The sequence below is a fragment of the Mesitornis unicolor genome, unplaced genomic scaffold (genome assembly GCF_000695765.1).
Source record: "Mesitornis unicolor isolate BGI_N332 unplaced genomic scaffold, ASM69576v1 scaffold33569, whole genome shotgun sequence".
In the NCBI taxonomy this organism is placed as follows: Eukaryota; Metazoa; Chordata; class Aves; order Mesitornithiformes; family Mesitornithidae; genus Mesitornis; species Mesitornis unicolor.
The window spans coordinates 450-24,133 of NW_010209877.1; the positions used below are offsets into that span (position 1 = coordinate 450).

Sequence of the window (23,684 nt, forward strand, 5' to 3'; positions counted from 1 at the left end):
ACCTCTGCCCCAGGGAAAAGACAGCGATGCAGGTACCAGCGTCAGGTGGGAGCTGTGGGACCACCGTCCTTGGCAGTGTTCAGAGATTGTCTGAAGACGGCTGGAGCAACGTGATTGTTTTGGCCCTACAGGGTTTGGACTAGATGGCTTCCTGAGGTGCCTTCCAGCCTCAGGTCTGTGGTTCTGTGTGTCATACAGTGGATGATGACTAAACACTTGTTGATTATGATAATTTTTATAGGATTCTTTAAAAGGTCCTTACTCTGCTAGACTAGTGGATTGTAAGGGAAATCTGAGAGTTTCCAGACATTAAATGTTGTCCCTGAATTGTTTTTGTGGGATAGCCATGTTTTTGTTGTTTTCATTTTCACGATTTGGTCACTTCGGCAGAGGAAGGAAACCAGTGAGCTGGAAAAACAGCATTTTAACAGTGCTATTGATGAAGAATTGCACATCATTTTTAAGAACCAATTACTGATACTACTTTTATAAACGTAGAGTTTAAGTGCTTGTTGCAGTGCATTTGTGACAGGACTCCCTGCAAAGAAAGAGTAATTATTTCAAATACTAAGCCCCAGATGGCATGTAATAGCTAGCTACAGTAGCAGAGGAGACTGGAGGTTACCCCTTCTCTGACCACAGCCATCCCTGATGAATAGTCAGGCACAAGACTTACACAATTTAATGGAATAACAACTGCTTGTTACACAGTGGTACTTCGCTACAAAGTGCTGCTTGCTTGGACATTTCAAAAGGGATTTCATAAGAAGCATTTTTTTTCTGATAAATTACTTTTATTTATCAAAATTGCTTCAGTTTAAAGTCACTTTTCCTTATTTTTACTAGCCACAATGACATTATATTTTTAAATTAAATAATTTTCTAAAGAATAGTTTCACAAGGCAAATATTTAGTACTCAAACAACGTATAATTTATCTTCTGTTCACTTAAACTCAGCTTTTTACAGTAAAGTAGGTGAAACTTGGCAATGTAGGGAACAACGCAGAGGTACATTATAAAGCTTATTGTATGAAATCAGTTTGTTGGGTATGTAAACACTATTAAAACAGTTTTGATACAATGCAGAGAAAATACAATTCTAGTAATTCTCTAAAAATACATGTAATAAAGTTATTTGGACAAGATACTGTGCAAGTTATGCAAAAACTATTATGGTAATTAATGCAAACATGTTATTTATGATATTCCCACAATGTATGTATAAACCAGAAATCTCTAATCACATACTGGAAAGACCAACAGGTTTTCTTAAACAGTAAAGCATCTTGAATCTTTATTCACATTTGGACTTGGAAACAGTGCTTTCCTTGGCATTAAAATACCAAATATATTCTTTACGTGCAAACATAAGTTTTACTTCTACAAATACAGTACTGAGAGCATAGCACACTGCTCATCATATAAAAATAACTCCATGTAGTCACACGCACAGAGGAAAAATGATTGTAAACTGCTGCCAGGGGAAAAACATGGTGCCTTCCTGAAGCTATTGGGGATGGATTTCAAATAATAATTTCACATCACAGTCAAATTAAGATAAATAAGACAGATTTTTTTGAGAATAAAAAGTGGTTTCTTGCTGGAAGAAGGGATGAATCAATGACTTACTAAAAACAAAGCGCAGAATCTCATTCTGAACCCACTCTAATGTATGTTGGCAAACTTCACCGATATCAGTAAAGTTGTTTTGCATTCAAATATGAATCTAAATAACAGCGTGCAAGATGTGTGAATGTGAGAAATCTAGGGAAGGGAACTGAAATATTCAGAAAAAAATAAGTAAATGTAATGATCATCTGCAAAGATATTCACATTGATGTGTAGCAGCTATGGCAAAGGGTCAGAAATACATTGTGGCTAAAATGCTTGCCTGCTCTGACAAAACTATTACCTCTATGAGGTCACATTTTACACATGATGAAGAAATCAGTATTTAAAATACCCCATTGCAAATTCCAGTTCAGTAAAATACATTAGCAGCACAAAAAGTCATGTTTTTCTCTCCAGGTAAATGACATCTGGTTTCTTGTTAAATTATACTGACTGCTGCTTGTTTGCAACATGTAAATGGTGACAGCTTAACAATTAACAGCATTTCTGTCCAATTCTTGACTTTCACTGACCATCAGAGGGGTTTTAGAGTGTTCTGCTTTCCCTTTACTCTCCTCTTCTTCTACATCCTTTGATACTGCAGGGTTTTCCTCAGAACTGTCATGCATAGTGACCCGAGGTGCTTCAGTTGCGTTTCCTCTGACTGTAATGTGCTCCCATCCACCCTGTAACATTTTGATAAAGAAATGCAAAAGGAGAAACATCATCCAGGATTTACATATCTGATGTGATGCTTTATGTACACTACTAGTTTTATACTATTTTTTTTAATGAGGAAAGTAATTCTGCTCTGGGCTCAGTCAGAAAAAAGGCTCCTTGTAAAACATAACCGTAACCATAACTTAACTTAACTTAAACATAACTTAACTTAAACATAACTTAACTTAAACATAACTTAACTTAAACATAACTTAACTTAAACATAACTTAACATACCTGACCGTGAGATATATAGGTAGTAAGCTTTAGGATTATTTTTATTACAGGGAATCGAGATTAGAAGGGTCAGGCATTCATAACACAGCTATTGGATGTTTTCCAGCAATTTAAAAGGGGCAAAAACCTTGAAATAGAATTTCTCAAAACATTGAGGGAACAAGGAACAACAATAAGGAACAATCATGTGCAGACTTGGAAGGAATAAATTTTCTAAAAATGGTACTTACTACTAATTTTTTCCATTATAACTTTTAAATTACCTTTTTAAAAGGAATACTTCCCAAATGCAAATAAATGACTTCCCAACTATAATTGCATAACCCGTTACATTAACTTAAAAAATGAATCTAAAACTGAAGAACAAAGGCCAGTTTCCTGCAGGCATATGGGAGGTTTAGAAAGCTTGCCTGCTGGAGCAGGATAGCATTCTTCTTCCTAAGCGTGCCCAGGGGTGTTCTGATATCCCCCCTATAGGCACTGTTAAGCCCCCAGCACTTACCCCAATTCCGTAATCCCATGAGAGGCCTTTAGGTTCCATTGGCTGCACACCGGTCCGATGGCAGATGGTCCCACAGCTCAAACTATGACTTCCTTGCACTTTGTCAGCTATCACCCAGACCTTGAGAAAGCAGAGAGAGGCAATAAAATGTGCTCTTTGTGCTGCTCTTCCCAGAGGTGAAAATTGTAGGTTTGTTTCACCACTTTCAGAAACTTTTTTCATCACTTTTCAGCTTCATTAAAAAAAAAATCAGAAATGAGGCTGTTTACAGAAAAGGGCTGGATGTATCACTGCTTCATTGGCATGATTTTTGTCTTGGATTCCAGCATTTAGGCAGTCATCTTGTGTAATGTAGTTAGTTAAACAAAGATAATTCTGAAGAAAATTTAATTACAAAAGTATGTTAAGCATAATTCTTAATAAACTAATGAGGTACAAGGAAGCTTAATACACACCTGGTCGAGGGGCCCTACAGACATTTTACGGATATTATTTGAAACGTGATCCCAGGTAGATCCTTGAGGGTAGCTTGGTGTGATACCTTGTCGGTACCAAAGATTGCCTGTGAAATACATGGTCCTGGTTACAGCTCAGGATGTCTGCTTTGTATAAAGTGATAGTAAACAACATAGCAAATCAGTAGTTAGTAGTTTCTACATCAGTAGTTAATACTTTCTGCTTTCTGTGGAAACGTGTTACGGTCTTGACTAATGTGTTACAGTGAAGGATAACAAAGTTCCTACTTTGGAGTTTGGATTTCTATAGTTATTCTTTGTAACTTTTCTAGAAAATAGCAAATACTCTGTTTTGTAAAATTTCTTGGGGAAAAATGTTCTTATAAGGAACTACGCACTAGAGAGGTAAAGCAAATGAGATTAAGATTTCTGAAGGAGACTGGTGTTAAAGGGTTGTTTCTTTTACTATAGGATGCTTCATAATTTATCTTGCAAGTACGGTGCTCTATCTAGGTTTTGCAACAGGAAGGTATTGCTCTTCAGTTTTGTACGTTCTAGGGTTTCAGACAGAATCCTGCCATGCAACTCTCTTCTTTGAGATTCATCTATCTCTTCCCCCTAGGAATAGCACATATGCTGGATTGTTGCTATGTAGGGCACTGTCAACTATCACAAAAAACAAGTCTTCAAAATCAGTAATTAAGTGGGCAGCCTACTCCATCTCTTCCAATATGAAATATTATTCTTCTTGGAGCAACAGTAATCATCTGTCCAAGCAGAAGCTCTAACTTAGCCTCTGCTTTTTAAGTCAAACTGATTTATTTTTTGTAAAATTGATAATTTTCTTTTTAAAATCCTTACCATTTTTATCCAATACAAACACAGATGTTCGTCCTACTGAGACTTGTTTTAACTTCTGTTTTTGAGGTGAAGGAATATGGTACCAACAGTCACCTAAAGGTCAGAAATACTTGAGTAAAACATTGAGAAAACATAATTATGTATGAGAACTCTTGGAAATGTCTGCAGTTGAAATACATAGCTGTGCAAGAAAGCTGTAACTACACTCAATATATTTTTACTAGCTTGTATTTAGAAACAAACACTTTAAATCAGACAAGTGAAGAGCAAATTAACTGCTGTAATTATTGTAATTATTATTCATATGCACTGTTTTGCACAGCTATGGGAAAGGCCTCTGCTAAACAGATTTGTCTTTTTGAGACATGGCAGAGTAGCAGAGCTCACATAATGTGTAAGATGAAGACTGTACCAAGAAAGTACAAGTACTCACCTGCAGGTTTCTTTGGAGAGACTGAGCCGCGATAGAAGGCAGAACCATCTCTAGCAATAGCCCACACTTGGTAAAATGCTCCAATTGAGATGGAGATGAAGGGCTGATCTGTTCCCACATGAAGCCAGGATGTTCCCTAAAAAAGCATGGGAAAAAATTTATGAAAATTATGGTTTAAAACTCCACAAAAAATATAAAAAATACCAGAAAAGATAACAAAATCATTGATTATTGCCAAATGGGAAAAACTCTAGATAGCGAAAAATATTCTGAAGAACAATTCCTGTACCTTCTGACTAAGCAGAAACAAGGTTTCTGATCCTCCAAGATACTTGGATATTTAACTCTTTTAAATCAGTAGCTATGTTGAACTGTAACAGGGCCTTTTCTGTTGCTGGAGTGACAGCACCTACACAGCTCTGAATAGCTGAGCTACAGCCCTTTTTTTTTAATAACCCCTTTTTTGATCACACAGAACAACAGTCACACAACAATTTACTCTGATGGGGCTTCCGATTCCAGACACAGTATTCCAGTTTGTGCTGCTGCACTGCCGTACAGATCTGTGCTATTGTAACTGACTGCATAGGAAGAAAAAAAAAAAAATCCTATAAATTTTCAACTTCCTGCAGTTATTCTCCAAATTCCATTAAAGCATATAATCAGTGGGGTTTTTCCCCGCTGTTATGAATATGGCTTAAAATCAGTGCGTATCAACCCTGATGTGGTGTTTCAGCACGTCTGTTATTAGGAAAGAAGTATTCCTATTGAAGTTACTGGGACTATTTACTCATCTCTGCATACTTTAGTGGATTTTCACTCATTAAATCTGTCCTAGTTCATATAAAAAAGTCGAATCTGTAAGTACATCCAGGCCCACCTGTCTTTCAGATAGGCAGAGTCATTTCTAGGACCAGAAAAGTCAATGGACAAACTCCTACCAATATCAACAGGCATTAGATTGGGACTATACTTAGTGAAATTCTGTCCCTGGGCAGTTTATGTAAGTGGGATACACACATTATACACAATTAAAAAAAAAAAAGAGGATCTAAGCTATTAGTGCAGAAAGTGGAAGTAAAATGCTTCATGAGAAGATACACAGGGGCTGAGAGAGGCTCCTGCAAGTGACGTGGCACAAGCTAAGGTAGATAATGCAAGAGAAGCGGTATTGTAAGAAATGCAGGCAGCAAACTGTGTTACAGGTGATGGACAAGGACTTTCAAATGTGGGACATAAAAGGGAAAAAAAATACCAAGGTGCTGCAAGAGAAGGCACTGCATGATTGTGTGTATGGACTTGCATCATTACATTAAATACATCAATAAGGCAGTGAAAATAAAACAGGGAGCCTTACGGCTGGATTTTGCTGTGTCACTCCAAGCCTGCAGAGCACGTCTCCTTTGTCACTGATTGCCCACAGTGCTACTGCTTCTTCATCATCTGCAGCTGAACTGGGAATTATGGAGATGTCCCACAGCGTAACAGGAGGCACTTCCAGCCATGGCCCGTTGGTGACTATTTTACATTTTCTGAAGCAAAAAAACCCCAAACCCATCAGAAGTACGTACTGTCTATAACTGAACTTTGTTTCCCAACCATTGTTGACTCCAGTGCAAAGAATCCTGGAGTCTTTTCATTAAGTAGGTACAGTATTAGTATTTTTCATGTGAAAGGGGTTTACAATGATCAATCGTGTTTTGCATCAGGTTTTGAATTTTGATGTATTACTGATTTCTCAAAGCTTCTGCTTTTAAAAAGAAGTTACCTTTTTAAAACCAAGGGCATCCAAGAAGTCTGCAGCTGATGCTACACTGCTCCCTAGCTCTCAAAAAACTCACTGGGCAACAGCTGGATAATGAATATTTGAACCCAGCTGAGAATCCAGTTGCAGAAAGGACTCCACACACGGTCCATTCCTTCCTCTGTCTTGGTTAAGGGAATAATTTTACAATTATTTTTTTGGTGGCGCTTGGTAAAAAGTTGTGTAGCATCTTGAGGTAGACAGAGATAAGGCAGCTCTAAACTAAGGAGGTAAAGATAGGTCATTCTGGGAAGTGGTGTATTTTTTCTGTGGAAACTGCAACAAAGTAGTGCTGTCTACTACTGTCTAGTTAGGGAAACTATATTAGACTCCATCATCACAACAGTAATTTCTGTGTCTGAATGATGTCCAAAAAAAACCTCAAGACATTCCTCTGTTACCCAGTTCTGAAAAATGGGATCCAGCCCTGAGCTGTTACCTCTTTGTTTTCAATTGATAGTTAAAACAAGAGGAAATGTTTAGGCTTAAGGGTATTTCTCAAGTTGCTCATTTTATTTAAAGTCACCATTTTGATGACTGGATGTCGTTTGTTTTGTTGCACATCTTGGAACAACAACAGTTTGATGCTTCAAAGATTTTTGTACAAGGGCCAGAAGAGCTTTGCAGCCTCAATAACAAACAGAACAATGTGGAACTCTAAGTTCACAGCAATTTATTGGCATAGCTATTAAGATACTCTAGTATAGAAAGCATAGAAAAGCTGGAAAAACAATGAATGCACAGACTCTTGCTGCTTCATAGAACAGAATATATTGGCAGTTTGCTATTTTCCAGGTTCCACCTCAATATAGCGTACTGTGTAACTGAAATGGGTTGGGATTATCTGTGGCCTAATACACACTATGTGGAATTCATATCTTAAAACTATTAATATAAAAGGCATATTACCAGTTGTTACAGGTGACCTAATATGTACTAATATACCTAGGCTCTACTATTTAATCATGTACTATAAGGAAAATCAGATACAGAGAATAACTAGATGACTTTTATCTACAGATCCTACAAAATCAAACACTGTATCTACCTGTAAAGGCTTAAAATTAAACCCACAATGCTAAAAATCATCAAGTTCTCTATTGCAGATGGGTTAGTTACTGCAGATTTCTTTACTATTGCTTTTGTTGATTGCTTGACAAGACCCTTCCCATCTTAACTAAAGGAGACTTCAAGGGAACAGTTAGCATTCAAGTTCAAAACTGTTATTTATATCTTAATTCCTCACCTTGCCCAGCGCCTCCGTCGGACAAAGTCTTTCATTGTCTTGTGACCATGGTAGGACCTACCAAAACAGATTTAAATAGGTGTTCATGAGGATGTCAGAGCATCTCCAATGTCAGTGCCAGTCTGAGAGCACTGTCTGTGTATCTGCCCACCAGACTTTGAACCACTTGTAACTACAGTTTGATAAGCGCATCTTGCTGCCTACCTCCCTGGCAAATTTCAGTGTTAGTGTCTCCATAAAAAGGAAGAAATCAAAACACACTTGTTCCTGTTAAAGCACAGTTAATATATGAAACGGCAAACAAGAAGAAATGAGGACTGGCATTTGCTTGCTAGTATTTTAGGTAGAAAAAGGTATCTCCTTACGCTGGAAAGTCTGCTGCATACTGCCAGCCTTCCCGATCAGTTCCGCCTGAAGTATTAAAATCAATATACCAATCAGATACCTATTGTCAAAAGGAGACAAGAAGAATAACAAGCCACAATCAACACCAAATTTATAATAAAAATAACCTCATCTGCTATTTCCCTCCAGATTTTGGAGTGCAAAAACTTGCTAGAAACCTTCTAATACTTGCAATATATCTTTATACAGAGGTTCGAAGCCTTTTTAATTCAGTTGAAAAGGATCAGAGCAGCAGTCCACGTTCCAGTAAACAAAACCAAATCCCACTCAATGCTTAACATTCTTCTGACTATGGAAGATTATTGCTGTTGTGTAAACAGGGAAACCAAGGTTAAATATTACGACAAATCCAGGAAGAAAACCTGTGTATCCTGAGCCTAAGTCTTGTATCCTATGTGCCAAGCCTTGCCTTCTTAGTAAAAAGATTTTTAAGACAAAATTTACCCAAGTCCACTGTGGAGAAGGAGGCTTGGTATTGATTTTTGTACATTCCTGCAGGCCAGATGCATCGCTCCACATGTATCTGTCTGTGGGCAGACCCCTGTGGTGAAACGGCATACAAGGAATGCAAGGTCATTTACAACGGAGAATTTAAAAGGCGAGGGAGGAAAAGCCTATTTGTAGCATTTCCTACTTTCATACACAAAATAGTCTTCCATCATAAATCTCTGTATTTAGAAATATTGTGTGAGTGATGAGGATAGATGGGAAAGATTCTGTACAATTGCTTCCAGTTACACCAAACTTGAGGACCACGTAAACTCTTTTTCTGTGGAGTGATATTCCTCACTACTGTTTAAAATTGGAAGGTGAATGCTGAGTTTCTCTGGCATAGACACCCATATATGTGAATGCTGTTTCAATACTTCTGTTCATATATACTATTCAAGGCCCCAGTGTATTTAGCACAGTATGTGTATGAATATATAGATCCTAATAAGAACTTTGCTGTATGGCCTTAATAATGAAAGATGTTGCAAGGAGGCACACTTTATGCACTCACAAAGCACAGATCGGTAATGTTTTGCTATATATATATTTTGAATTGATAATTTCAAATCTAGAAAATTGAGAAACGCTGCACCTTCCATCTCAGGTTAACAATAAATGTTGGAGGAGACTGAAGGCAGAAAAACTGTAGTAACAATTCTGAAAAGCTAGAACAAACCCCTTGTTGCATTTGACAGTAGTAAAAATAAATAGTAAATAAATAGAATAAATTGAGTCAATAACCTGCTGCTGTATCCAGTGACTGGGTTCCACCGTTGGTTCTCGTAGATGTAAACACATTTCACATCTGACTGCGTATAGATGTTATCAGCACTACTGGCCAGTCCTGTGAGAAAGATATTATTTGGATTATAGTAAAGCTAAACATTAAATATGCTACATTTTAAGTTCCAGTAGCCACAGTAATATTGCTGATTATCCTATTTCCCTCTCTTAAGCTGAAAATATGAATATAAAACTGCAACACCAATTCCTTCCGAATGTGTGGCCTGTTCACTGTGTAACTCTACATGTTATACTAAAGGCAGGACGGCTGAAATAGCTTCAATAGCTGATCCAGTCAGGAAGGTAAGTCAGAAACGTGCACATGGCAGCAGATCAATCGTCCATACCTTGAATGAAGCCACCTCCATATCCACCAGTATAAACCCAAGCTGTGTGATCATATCCTATGCCCCACACTATGCCTCGGTTATTGCACTCTATCAGTCGAAGATGACCTCCAATTTGACGCCAAAACCTGCCAGAAAAAGGACATTTTACATTTACTCTACACCACATCCATCAGGAATGCACGCCTTCCCCTTCTACAGCTCAACAATCTTAAGGACAGGCAACTTCACATGCTCGTTTGTTCACCCTCTGTGCAATCTGTAAGTGAAGGCAGTTGGCAGTTGAAAGCATTTCCCTCTGAACAACTACTGCAGAGTGAGCTGGAGGGAACCTGTCTGTCTTCACTTGGAATTTTCAGGCTTTTAAGTATTCCATTTTCCTTTTATTTTTATGGCTTGTATTTCATATACATTTTTTTTTTTAACAGTAGTGAGGATGATCTTGCTGGAGTCTTTACATCTTAGTGGCCATCAACTCCCTCAGCTTTAACTTCGTCCTCATTTTTAAAAAAATCTAGGAATTGCCTTATACCTAACAAGAAACCAAATTACTTAGACATTTGCTATGGAGCTTGGTAAAACAAGGGCTTTAATTCTTCCTGTTCTCCTCATCTTTGCAGGTTAATCCTTTTCTGGGGCTTTACACAGCCAGTTAGCCATAGCACTTTTCTGGGGAAGAATGGGGAAAACAAAGAGATTGCAGAGGAATATTTTAGTTATCAGAATGGCAGGAGATCACCCAGGTCACAGATCACCCAAACTAAGATGAAGAGCACATAGCTTTGTGATTTGCCAGATGTTGAAGGTGCTCCACGCTGAAGGAAAAGGACTGAAGGATTTCTCAGGTATTATTCAAAGACCCTTTGTGCAAGTAACTTGGAACTGAGGGTATTTTTTAAAGTGATGATTGGCCTTTAACCCAGCAGTTCTGAGGGTGGTATTTTTTTGCCTCAAGAGTTTGCAGTACTGTATTGTCATAGTTGTATTAGAAACTGTAAAGGAGCTGCTCCTGGACTGCAGTGACTATGGAGGACTAAGAATTTCAGATTTCCTGACTTGGACAAAACTGAAAGCTCAAATGACATTACAATTACAGTGATTAGGTTTACTTTTAGTCTAGGCCATCTCTTAATTTAAATAATTATGGCATTAAAGATGCAATCACAAAAAAATAGGACCTCAATGAGAAAGGCTTTTGAAATGGCATTAATAGCTCCAGCATCCAAGAATTAAAATACAATTTGCTGAATTTCTTCAGATACACTTATGAATATGAAGGCACCATTAACCTTGTCATTGACAGACATCTGCAGTGTACCATGCACTCCAGTAGCCAATCAAAGCCACTGCCTTGACATGAAACACAGCCTTTGCCGGATGGCATCCCATACAGGAAGAACAGCTGCTGAAACCCCTTACATTTGATCACACGGCATCAGCTGTGGTCCAGCCTCCAGTTCAGGGCTTGGCTCACTAACAAAGATGTCTCCTTTACAAGTAACTGACCAAATGGCATGGTGAGAAGGAGGGCCCTGGATCCGTCTGCTTTCACAACAGGACATGTTCAGCAAAGACAGCTGCAAAACAAGAAGCACAGGACCAACAGTTTCTGTTTACAGCGAGAACAAAAATTTCCATAGATGCTTCAGTAATACCCCATGAAGTTTTAGCTCTGCAGGTTCTTGCAAAGCATCAAAGTGAATTAGCAGCTTTTTCTCAAAGGTACTGCAATTCAGTGTTTTAGAAACCATTAACATGATCACTGGAACCCATGTGGTTTTCAGTATTTGATCATTAGGAAGTTTCTCGCAGGTTTTCAATAATTTCAGTGTATATATGCCTGCCTGTCTATACATAAGACTCACTACAACAGTGAAAGCAAGTAACAGTTCCTCCACCAATGCAGAAGAACAGACTAACTGAATGAAACTCCTAACTCTATTGTAGCCTAATCTATATCCAGAGATAAGAAGGGAAGGAAAAATAATACTGGTTTTACTGCGGATAACTGCAGCATCAGAAAGCGTGAAAACTCCAGAGACAGGATGCCTCAGATGCCTCTAAGTTTGATTAGACTTTTTACATACCTAAATTGTGAAAATAGATAAGTAGCCTAGCTACGTTAAATGCAATGCTGAGATTTCAGGGACTAGCTTTTTATTTCAGATATTGCGGGCTTGAAATGAAAAATTCACAAAATTACCCAGTCATGCATTTCTTGCTCTGTTGTGGCTGCTAAGCGGATTGGCCATCGCTGCTTCGTCCTTTCAGGTGTATACAGTGCAAAAGAGTGTTTGGCTTCATTCAGAACTTCAACTATAATCGTGACTTCATTCAGGAACACGTGGATATACTAAGACAAGAGAAAAAAAATTGCAGCTAAAGCAAACTCAGATATACCTTACTCAAAGCCAGCATTTTTGCACTTCGGGACTGTGAACAAAGCAGTCCTGCCAAGGACAGCAAAGAATCAGTTCTTGGTGCAGAAGGAATGGGGCTCAGTTTCCAGTCCTGCACTACCTCTGATTCATACTGACTGTGTGCATTAACCTATTTATGAAGCTGGGCAGGCAGGCTTGACTCTTTCTTCACAACCAAAATATTTGAACTTCCAAAAGAATTCTGAATTGGTGCAAAGCTGATGGTTTAGGCAATGTGGATCGTTGCTGACTGGGTATTTCTGACATAGTGTCAACATAGCTACAGCTTAGAAAAGCTTGCCATTTGCTAGTGCCCTGGGCTACATTTGAATTGGTCCCCAAAATTTAGAACAGCAGCACACCGTAATTCACCTCCCTTAAGAAAACTTTTCCCTTCAAAGGTTTTCCTTTGCCAAACCCAACTCTCACAAGGAGAAGCGGACAGGTTAGATGACCTAAAACTGACCAACAAGGTATTCTTCGTCACAACACCCCAGTACAGCGCCCATGTGGCAGTGGTCTTGGTCTCCATAGATGCAAGTATAGAGAAGAGCTATATTTACACACCATGCCTAATAGCAACTATAAACATTAAGCACTATCATTTGTAGAAGCAGACACTGTCTGAAAAAACATGCCTTTAGTTTTAGAAAGTACAGTGACTCAGAAGAGACTTAACTGAAAAAGTAAAATCACTAAATAGAGAATTAGTTCTATTTAGCTCACACCAGTTCACAAGGGTCTCAAAAGCTGAACACACCTTTTTCTCCTCATGATACATGTAATAGATGAACAGGATGCTGTCGCGCATTCCATCGCTCCCAGTGAACTGCTCAAGTGCAACTCGAACATCCATCCATTTATGAGGCTTCCAATTCCTCCACCATTGCAAGGTCCCAGTTTTAACCCAAACTGACTGCAATGCAATCACAAATTTACAGGAGTAAGGAAACTGCATGACTCCACTCCTTTCTCCCAAATACTACTTTTTGTGACCACAAGAAATCTCTGCTACAGGTTGATCTGTATTTTATCCGTCAGTTCTGACACAGAGTATACCAGAGTGTTCAGGAAGCTGAAGACAAAATGAAAATGAACAAAACTGGATAGAAAGGTGCTGAAATAGTGTATGTACATCAGCATTAGCATTTTACCTCTGCAAGAATGCAGTAGCACACAGATAATAATGGGCTCCAGTGTGCTCCTGTTGTAACACAAGTACTGTTTGGACTTAAAAGGCTTTTGACATAATCTTTTTAAACTTGATTAAAACTCTGGACTCCAAGTGTTTTTATTCAAATGAATTGCAGATGTCATTTGGCAATTAGCAATGAAGGGACCAAAAATGTGAATGAATCTAAAAAGAGCCAAAGAGTCCTAAAAAAGGGGAACATCAAACAGAAGTGCTACTATTTAAGTGCTGCTATTGACATTTGCATCATTGTTATATTTATCCAAGTTACATTAATCCCTAATGTTGCAGAAAGGGAAAGTTCATGTCCTTGTTCACTGTTTCATTTAAGAAGCCTCATCTTGTGATGGAATAATTCATACAATGCTCCACTGTTGTAAACATTTCTCTGTGGATTTGAGGTTTCAGTGTACTCAAATAATGCTGGCCAATGCTTCATTTGCTCCTATACAAAACTATGAGCTAATGGTTTTAGATAAAGATTGCTGCTCAGTGTTTGATAACCTGCTAGTTGCTCACAGGGAGCTCAGACAGTGATAATCCAGGAAAGCTGTCACAGACAGAAATACAGACAAGAATGTAACAGTAAGTTCAGATCAGTACATCAGAAATGATATTACTGATGCCCAGTATTGGTGGATGTGTTTAGTAGATGAGATGTGTCCTCTTTGCTTACCTGCTCAATAGCCTGTTCATAGTGCCTAAAATTCTCCAGTTCCCGCTTTGTCCTTTCACTGAGCTGCTGAAAAATCTGCTTTCGCCATGCTGCTGTCTGTGCTGGAGTGATGGACAGAGAGAGAGACTGCACGGAGGACGACAAACCTAGAACAGAAACAAAACCAATAACCTCCAGTAAGCTTTGAATACAGTTCTGTGACAGGTAAAATGTGATGCTGCTTTGAACACTTGACTGAATCAACCCAGTCTAACATAATTTTTCTCATTATTATATTTTGGAATCAATGTATTACAGACAAAGTTTGTAAATTATGCATAGAAATGGGATCACTAAATGACTATATAGAATTTTTCAAAAATTCTTGTAAAAATGGGAGTTTTGTCACTAAGCTGCAGGACAATTAGGTAATACAATGCATTACGATTTACACTAAGTACTGGGATGCCACAGATTGTGGTTTATTTTGAAAGTATGGTTATATTCCACTGTCTTTCAATAATCTAAATTGTAACGCCAGCCAGCTATCAGCTGGGCTCACATTCACAATGCCTCTGAGTAATATCTGTGTCTTACCCTTGTCTCAGTAGGAATGGTAGGAGTGAGGCAGTTATTTGTGGCATTTGCAGCTCTCAAGAGAAGCCCTTGTCACTGCTTTCAGCTACTGTTAGTGATATTATGGGTTTTGCCTGAAGTTGCGGTTTCAGTGTAATCAAAAATGAGATGCAGATCCAGCACAATTATTTTACAATATTCTTACAGAAACATGGAGAAAATAGCACTTTTACATTTCTCTATCTCAGTCCCTAAGTGCTGTACAGCTAAATACATGCAGCACTATCCTCAGACATGAAGTGTATTAACAAAGTGCAACAAGAGTAAATGGGTTATCAGAAGTTTTGCACCATGGTTTTGTTAAAAAACAAACCAACCCAAGCCAACATTTTTCTTAAACAGCACTGGGAATTAGGGTCTGTTGTGGCGACTGGATAGTACCTGATGCAACAGTGAACCACTTCAGTGGGCTGTGCAAATCCACAAGACAGCCTCCCCCAGACACCCAGGCCCACAGTGGGTGCTCCTCAGCTCCGTACGGTTCTTCAGCTCCCATGGAGAACATGCCAAGGGAGGCCAGGCTGGACGTTTCTGCAAAGGTGCTGATGGAGAGGACTGGATGCTTTTGGGCCTCCTTCAAGTCAATGTTTGTCCACTGCAGTTCTGCAGAAGGATTTGTGTTTGTAGAAGATTTATGGATTTCAAGATTAGCTTTCTCATTATTAGTTGAAGCAACAGTGGCTTCTCCTTGATCAGAGTCCAGAGGATCCACAGTCAAATTTGCAGGTATTTCTGCTGTCTGGTTGCCTGCGCTGTCACCATCACTGCTGGCTGCAGCTCCCGTCGAGGGAGAGTTGGCGAGGTTCATGGGTACACTTGGAAGCTCTGTCTCAGAGGAAGTATCTGCATCACCCTGAATGATCGCATTTGTTTGGTTCTGAATATCATCAGTAAAAAAACAGCCAGCACTGAAGGACAAACAGATAATTAATGAACTATCATTCAAAGCATTACAAATTAGCACAGACCTGAGACCACAGACATACGGAAATCAACCTAGCATTTCAGCTTTAGGAGAGAAACAGCAGACTTCCTTTCTAAAGGTCAAACTCTATCATCAAGGGAAATGAGTCTAACGCAAATTTGGCAGACCAGTCTAGTAAATCTAAAGCACAGGAAGATGTTTCATTGATCTTTTTGAAACTATTGCTGGTGTTGGCTGCCTACAGCTCTCAAGAAAACTGAAGCAACATCACACTTTCTGGATATGAAATAATATGATTTTTTAAAACCTATTATTAATTTCAATATTTTTGTCTTAGCTAGAGAGGGCTTCTACTCAGAACACGCTCTAACTCAAACCAGCAGCTTCTGCTGCACTCCCAGCTTCATTGCATGGCTTGCACAGCCAAGGGGCCAGCAGTCAGCAGGGAATTACTGATTTAGTCTCTAGGAAAGCAAACGCACAGTGACACTCAGGAGAAGGATAATTCCTAAGCAGAGTTGACACTGCCTCATTATATTTCATAGGTAACATTTTATCTTATTATAGAAGAGTTCCAGATAGTGATAATAAAGCCCAGAGAAACACGCTCTACTGCAAGCATGCAGTGAATTCCAAGTGGGAGCTTCAGTTTTTACTGCAAGTTCAACAACTGCTGCTGCTTGTTAATTTTACTGGCAGAAAACCCAAGTGCTTTTTGGCATACATAATGATTAGAGATGCCTTTCCTGCTCCTCCCTGTCTGTACCATTTGAATGTAAAGAAATACCTCATAGCATTGACGCTCTTGGCTTACAAAGTCTCGAGCAGGTATTTTACGAAGTACCTGAGCAGACTCGTTGAGCTCCCAGTCTGAGATTTGTCACTCTCTCGGCCAGACACAATTGCCTTCCATGTCTTCCCGCTGAGCTCACTTGGTGTGACACCTTGACGAAAATAAATTGCTCTATCATCGCAGCCGATTCCCCAGACCTAGGGAAGGAAAGGGCTTGACGAAGGAAATGTCAAGGAATACAGGTAGATACCAGCTACAAAAAAGGTGCAGTGGTGGAAAATTCAGCACAGTAATTACTGGACGCAGCATTTTCATTTTGTGTTATTCCTTAACGCTGATTCTGTAGATGCAGAATAAAATTCTGTACCAATAAAAAGAAAACGGTATGCACCACCCTCCTAGCAGTTCAAGCACACGGACCTCTTGTTCAGCTGTTCATACTGGCATTGCTGCCAATCCTCGCCACGTGAGAATACCGCCTGTACAACGGGGAACACAAATATCCTCACAGCTGGCATACGGGTGTCTTACCTGGTTATTTAAGCCTACAGTTACCATCATCATTTCTCCAACCATTTCAATCCAGCTTGTCCCACAAGGATTATATGAGTTCACTCCTCTTCTAAACCACACCTACAACAACAGCAAAGTCTGAATTTTGCTCCTTCTGCATTAGCAAACAGACAGCTGGAATTTTTCTTTAGTGGATTACTCTTAATCTCTAATAGTGACTGGCCGCATAGCCTTGAGAAGTCACTTACCTCCTTGGTTCTTTTTCTGTCAGATAAAGATAAAGTAATTCTCTCAATAGTACCCAGACTGTGTGTCCTTGTGACCAACTACAGCCACAACAGCCCACAAGGAGACTTTCTGTTATGACTTTCTGTGATAAAAGTTAGTTTCTCTGCCACTGGAAAAATGCTTTCTATTACATGTCAACTCTAGGCTATTTTTGGTCACTCTGGGCTTCTAAATAGTGTTTCTGTGTTCAAACCCTAGAAGCAGGGCTGACAGACGGAACTGTCAGAGGGATCTTTTCAGTAGTACAGCTCTTTAAATTGTCTCCCCTTAGATTAGTTTTTACCAACCTGAAAGTGTCTGTGGGCCAGGTACCTGGAAAAATTTCCATCTGTATTTAGCATATGGTCAAACAGTGGCAAGCAGCTATTTTAGAAGTTGTTGGCTGAACCATGGAACAGAGTACTTAACTATCTTGTGGAACATGTGAAGCAAACCATGCTAGCTATCTACATTTATTATAGTGGGTTTATTTGGCAGATGGAGCAGGCTGGACACAGTCTGTTACCATGGCTCAGCTGACAAGTCTCGTTAAACCAGAGTAACACAATTACTTAAAACTGCCATACATACACAGAATTTGTCTATGTTTTTGACTTCAGTATGAAGGGATTTGATTACTACCAGCATAAGAGCACTGTGGTACATTCTTCAACTTAAGACCTTCGAGACTCCTCCCTGCGAGGAGCAGGAAGTTGGATCCTTATGGGTCCAACATATTCTGTGATTCTAAGTTAAAACTCCAGTATGAACGTAATCACTCATACACATAACAGACGTGTCACTTAATAAATACAAAAAACTACATTAAAAGGCTGATGACGAGAGAACAGTTACAGTAGTAAGGTGAAAAAAAAAGGTAATATAGAAAAGTGTAGAAAATATTCCCCATGCCACTTTTGATGTAACCCTCAGACTGTGCGGAAACACAACTGAGGAGCTACGAGTCCCTTCGATTATGATGCTTAATTTCCCTTATAAGTTGACACCTTATACATCCTCACCCACCACTACATTTGTCTGACTTGGGTTTCAAGAATTCCTTCCAAGAGACAAGCAGAAAGTCTTCCTTAAGTTAAATGCAATGCCATCGATCACAAACCAGAGAGCATTCCCATAACAGCAAGGGGCACTGGAATTCCCCAAACCATGGGGATACAGAGGCCAAACCACCGGTGTTTCCTATGACAGTTACGTGCCTGCTTCAGAAAAGCAGATACAAAAAGGGGAGAAAAAAATGGAACCAGAGCATGGCACCTCTTACTTTTCTGTCTTTCGTAACACACCACACCACATCAACACCCACAGAGACGTGCATAATCCCATTTTCAGAGCTTGGAGACTCCACAGTAGTCCAGGAAATTCCTGCAAGAAACAAAACCCAGAAGGCATTGAAGGTTCGTTTCTTATTTAACGCTATACAATTCAAAGGTGTTTCCAGCTGTATTTAACAAACTTCACCTTGAGGGTTATTCCTGTCAATTCCTTCTCTCACGATAGCTTGCCCTTCCCACAGAGTTGCCCAAAGGAGATCATAAGGTCCACAGCTGATCTGTACAACTTCCCCAGGAGTGGTGATTAAAGACCATGTGGAACCTTCTGGATTGTGATGGCAGACATTTTCTCTGTACCATACCTAGCCAAGCAGGAAAAAACCAAACACAAATAAAACTTAGAAAAATATCACTACAACAATGAAACCATTGAGACGAACATGAAGACAAACTGGAAAGCACAGTCCTCCATTAACAATGGGATTTTTTATGCTGTGTATGCACTCTGACCTTTAAAGGTATTTTTTTGATGTTGATTATGCAGTCGAAGACTATTTCCTTATGTACTAAGGGAGGAGGCTTTTCTACAGACTAGTTTTTGTCATGGAAGCGAATCTGGATTGGGTACAGTCGCCTACAAGTGACTGTGGATATTTCAGGGCACGTTATATAAACCAAGAATGAACAAATACCTAACACAAAAATGTTACTGTTAGGTGATAGCCTGACCTCACTTTCACTGAACAGAGCTTGCCACAATACGGGTAAAAAATTCCATTCTCTGTGCAGCCTTCAGTGACATCCAGTCCATTTGCTGGTCTTGGTCCTACTGTCTGTGCACTTTTCTATAGACCATACTCAAACCAGGAAGGTCAAACACAGAAAGCATCCTGCAGTAGTCATGTGAGTGCTCTAAAACACCACTGCTGAGTGCTAAATCCTCATTTTTAGAAATACGTTATTCCTCTAGGGAGTTCTACTTGGGACATGAAAGCATTTTACAATGTCAGTCAAATGAGCCTGTAGAATGGGATGCTTGTCACTTATTACTGGGAAGTATAAGGCATAGGAAATTCTGTTTTAAACAATTTAACCAAGTTTGCTTGTCTCTCCAGGCAGTGTCAGGTGTGACTGAAGTCTCAGGGTATCTGTTAACAAAGTATTACAGTCTTCCCTGTGAGACCACCAGTTAGAAATTGTCTAGAGACAAATGAAGGCTACTCAGATACCTGCTGTAAGGATGAAGGAAGGATACCAAGAATCAAATCTTTGTAGGACTAAGCAAAAGAGGAGAGATCTTACGGTAGGCCTAAAACCCAAAAACCAAACCAAACCAGATGTATAGTTTTCAATAGAAAATAAACTGAAAACATCCCAGAGCTGGATTCCACATTGCCAAGTCAGGAGGTTACAGTTTTCTCATCACTAAGTCTTAGAAAACCGTTTTGTAAACTCTTTCTTGAATCATTCCTGACTCTCCACTACAGAGACGTGGCACAATGCTTTGAAAGAATCTTTATCAGGTTTTGAGGGTCTTTCTCTTTGTTACCAGTGCTATAGTTTGCATTCTGGGCATTTTTCAGGATATAAGACACTACTCAGCCCAAGTTTTTAAGATTCACCTCTTTATAGAGGTTTAAGGCTTCCATAAAACAGCAGCCCTGAGATCCTAAGCCTTTCCATTTACAACACAAGTTGTTATGTAATGTGGTCCCAAAGCAGCTATTACATCCTCTGCCAGATGCACAAACAGCGTAGTTCCTTACCAACATAAGATTATAACAAACCTGCCCTGCTTTAAAAACATTTAACTCCTTTTCAGTAGTAATTTGTATTAGAAAACTAGGGAACATGCACATACCCTTCCTTGTAAAGAAACTGCCCATACTGATAAACGGCCAACGGGCTCATCGGTGATTTCCCATCCTCCAATGGAGATATCATTGAAAGGGTCTGGCAACTGCTCTGGATCATCATGAGATACGATCTGAAGCCAAGAGAAGGAAGACTGAGAGGAGAAGAGGTGCTGCAAATAAATGGGCGATTTGGCTGGTGGCCTAGCTTGTTTCTTGCAGACAGCTCTATGAATCGCTTACTGAAGTGGCTGTGCATGGAGATTCTTCCTCTCATTCAAGGCTGCTATACCAGAGAGAGGGGAAACGCTGCCAAAGCAGCACCAAGTGCTCTGTGTTGCATTCCCTAAGTAAAGGAATGTTTTCCTCACAGAACAGTGCATACAGACGTTCTTTGAATTGGAAAGCTGGAACATCACAAATTGCAATTTTTGTACATTCTCAGAATGGAACAACAATTATTAAAGAGCAGTTATTCATACAGATAAAGGACACAGCTGGTGAATGATACTAGGCAGGTGCCACCTCGAAAGAGAGCGCTTTGTCAAACAACCAAAGGAAGTTAAAAAGTTAGTTTGAAATTTGCCAAGGAGTTGAGCATCTATCTCCAACTGCATTACCATGAGATTTGGCACCTTATTACCAGAGGTTTCTATGAAAAATCCCAGCCTTTCATTTATGCTTGCAAGAATTACAAATTGGAAGCCAAGGAATCACAGAATCACAGAATATTAGGAGTTGGAAGGGACCTCGAAAGATCATCCAGTCCAACCCCTGCCAGAGCGGGATCACCAGACCAGGTTGCAGTGGAACACGTCCGGGTGGGTTTTGAATGTCTCCAGAGAAGGAGACTCCACAACCTCTCTGGGCAGCCTGTTCAGTGCTCTGTCACCCTTACAGGAAAAAAGTTTACCCTCATATTCAGGTTGAACCTCCTATGCTCCAGCTTGCACCCATTGCCCCTTGTCCTGTCATTGGCTATCCAAGTCTAGACTACAGAGCAGTGATTAAAAATAACTTCCCTGCCATTATAATAGATTATTTCAGAAAATCAGTTTAGTTATTATTAAAAGATATTCAGAACCTTTGCCCAAATGTCCCGAGATTTGTATCTCCTGTATCTGATCCACCTCCTGCGTCTGACACAAGAATTCCATTTCTTATCCTTTGTGTAGGTGCTGGGGAAGTCTATGGCATAAGTCCAGCCCTGCAAGCAGAGGTTTTCTTGTATGAAAATCAGGACCAAAGGAAAGCTTGAAATCACAACTCAGAGCAATTCTGCACAGAGTCACTCCTACAAATACAAGTTACTGCATATGTCTCAATCAGGCCCAGCTGATTAACAGATCAGCTCATTCCATTAATGATTTATTAATCATGTCCAAATTCCTTTGCATGATACAAACAGAACAAACAAGACACAGTAAAGCATTTTAGTTTCTTCATACTAAAGATCTTAAATAACAGTGGCATCCAGTTGCCAGTATTTTGTGGCCCGATCAAAAGAAAAAAGCTTCTATAGACTTCAAAAGCCTTTAAACAAGATCTTCCTTGTACTACATTATAGTTAAGCTGTTTCCCAGAAAGAAGCAGCTATGGGAAGTTAAGTGCCTTTTATTTTACAGAGTAAGGATTCCCAGAATAGATCTCTTTTTGGTATTGTTCACCTACCCCTTTCTCTGTTGGTTCCCCTCCAATATTTTCATCCACATACCAGTCAGACTCCCACTCCCAGTGTGGTGAAGGCAGTGTGAAACTATCAAGCTGCTGATGTTTTAGCCCGCTCACATCACTCCACTGCCAGCGGTCACTGGGCAGTAATTTCTCACAAAAGCCACCAACTGGGTTCCAGCGCTGCCAGAAATAATAAATACAGTATTTTATTTGAGATCACATCACCTCATTGGACATCTAAAGGGTGTCACAAATGATGCATTTCTTATTTTCTGCAGCAGAAGAGGAATAAATTCCTGGGGTGAATGAGAAAGTGTTCACACTTCAAACCCCCACCTAACAGTCTTTGGAGGAAGGTTTTTTAAGTGTCAAAGAAGGGCTGGCTGCAGAGCTAGTCTCAACCAAGTAATTTCCAGCTACATAAACAGGAACAGTCTCATTATCTATTTTACGACTAACAGTGCCTTTTCTTTGGTGATGTATGGCACCATGATACTGTGGCGTTAGGATAATGCTGTGTAGATGGCCTCGGGATCTCTCATCTACTCCCCATGAGAAAGATGATTAGTATCCTGCCTGCACTAGAAAAATAGCATAGGTTCTGTGCCAGAAACTGTGTTAACATAACTGTATCAGTAAATCTTCCCCATATCTTATGTTATACCAAGAGGGCTGTTTTTTCCAAAACTGGCTTTAATCAGTTACAGAACAAATAACTTGCTAGGGTTTCGCCAATGCAGCTGTGATTTTTCTTTCCCCCCCCACATTCTTACCTACTACAGAAATACTGGCAAAATTTGTCATGAAATAAAATTACGTTAGGACACGTGGAAAGTGAGTGTTTCAAAATCCTTCTACAATCTTTATACAAAAAAATATATACACAATATACGCACATGTATACTCTTCAGAAACATCAGGTAAAAGCCAAAAGTAAATAAACCCAAATCATCCTGTGAGAAGAACATGCAGAGACAGCTGATGTATGGATTTTCTCATTCCTTTCTGATGAATATGTGGCAGTGTGACAGAGGCACCTGTAACGCATCATACCTGATTCTCATAGGTTTCTTCCTGGTATCTAATAGGGACATCACCCGAGAACACGTAGGTGTACACTTGGTGATCACAGGCTATTCCCCAGCAGCACTGTCTGACAGCAGAGACCCGTTTGAATTCCAGCTGGGGGTCCTTACAGAGCTCCCAGTACTGGCCAACAGTAGACAGAGTGTAAACCCTCCCAAAAATGTCCACAGCCCACAAAAGGGAACTGGTCATGGCCATGTCTGAAAGGCAAAAAAGGAGGCATTAATGGAAATGACAGTTTTAGAGAATGGATCTTGAACCTACTCTAGATCAGTACTGCTCTGCGTCAATCATCATCAAATTAATCAATGATGATGAGTCAACCATCAGTCAAATTAAATAAATATATAAAGAATGATCTTTTAAAAATAGCCCATGCAAAGCTGGCAGCCAGATGGCTTTCAGACAGCCCTGTGCAGTCACACCTCTTGGATGGCTCTGAAAATCCATGTGAAAGACCTTGCTACTGGCAGACGACTGT

At 39.6% G+C, this 23,684-nt stretch overlaps 1 protein-coding gene across 1 annotated transcript; it reads right to left on the reverse strand.

The window, feature by feature from the left end:
• Positions 1–2,100: 2,100 nt before the first annotated feature.
• Positions 2,101–23,401, reverse strand: TECPR1 (tectonin beta-propeller repeat containing 1). The gene is made up of 24 exons (XM_010193003.1): positions 23,171–23,401; positions 22,115–22,297; positions 21,528–21,650; positions 20,452–20,577; positions 18,778–18,952; positions 18,581–18,681; positions 17,050–17,151; positions 16,570–16,715; positions 15,182–15,708; positions 14,186–14,331; positions 13,078–13,233; positions 12,101–12,250; positions 11,317–11,474; positions 9,898–10,025; positions 9,509–9,611; positions 8,720–8,816; positions 8,236–8,315; positions 7,871–7,927; positions 6,178–6,352; positions 4,821–4,956; positions 4,388–4,480; positions 3,527–3,633; positions 3,072–3,191; positions 2,101–2,298 (listed from the first exon to the last, which is right to left on the reverse strand). The coding sequence occupies exons 1-24, from the start codon at positions 23,399–23,401 to the stop codon at positions 2,101–2,103; spliced, it is 3,618 nt and encodes a 1,205-aa protein (XP_010191305.1).
• Between the last annotated feature and the right edge of the window lie 283 nt (positions 23,402–23,684).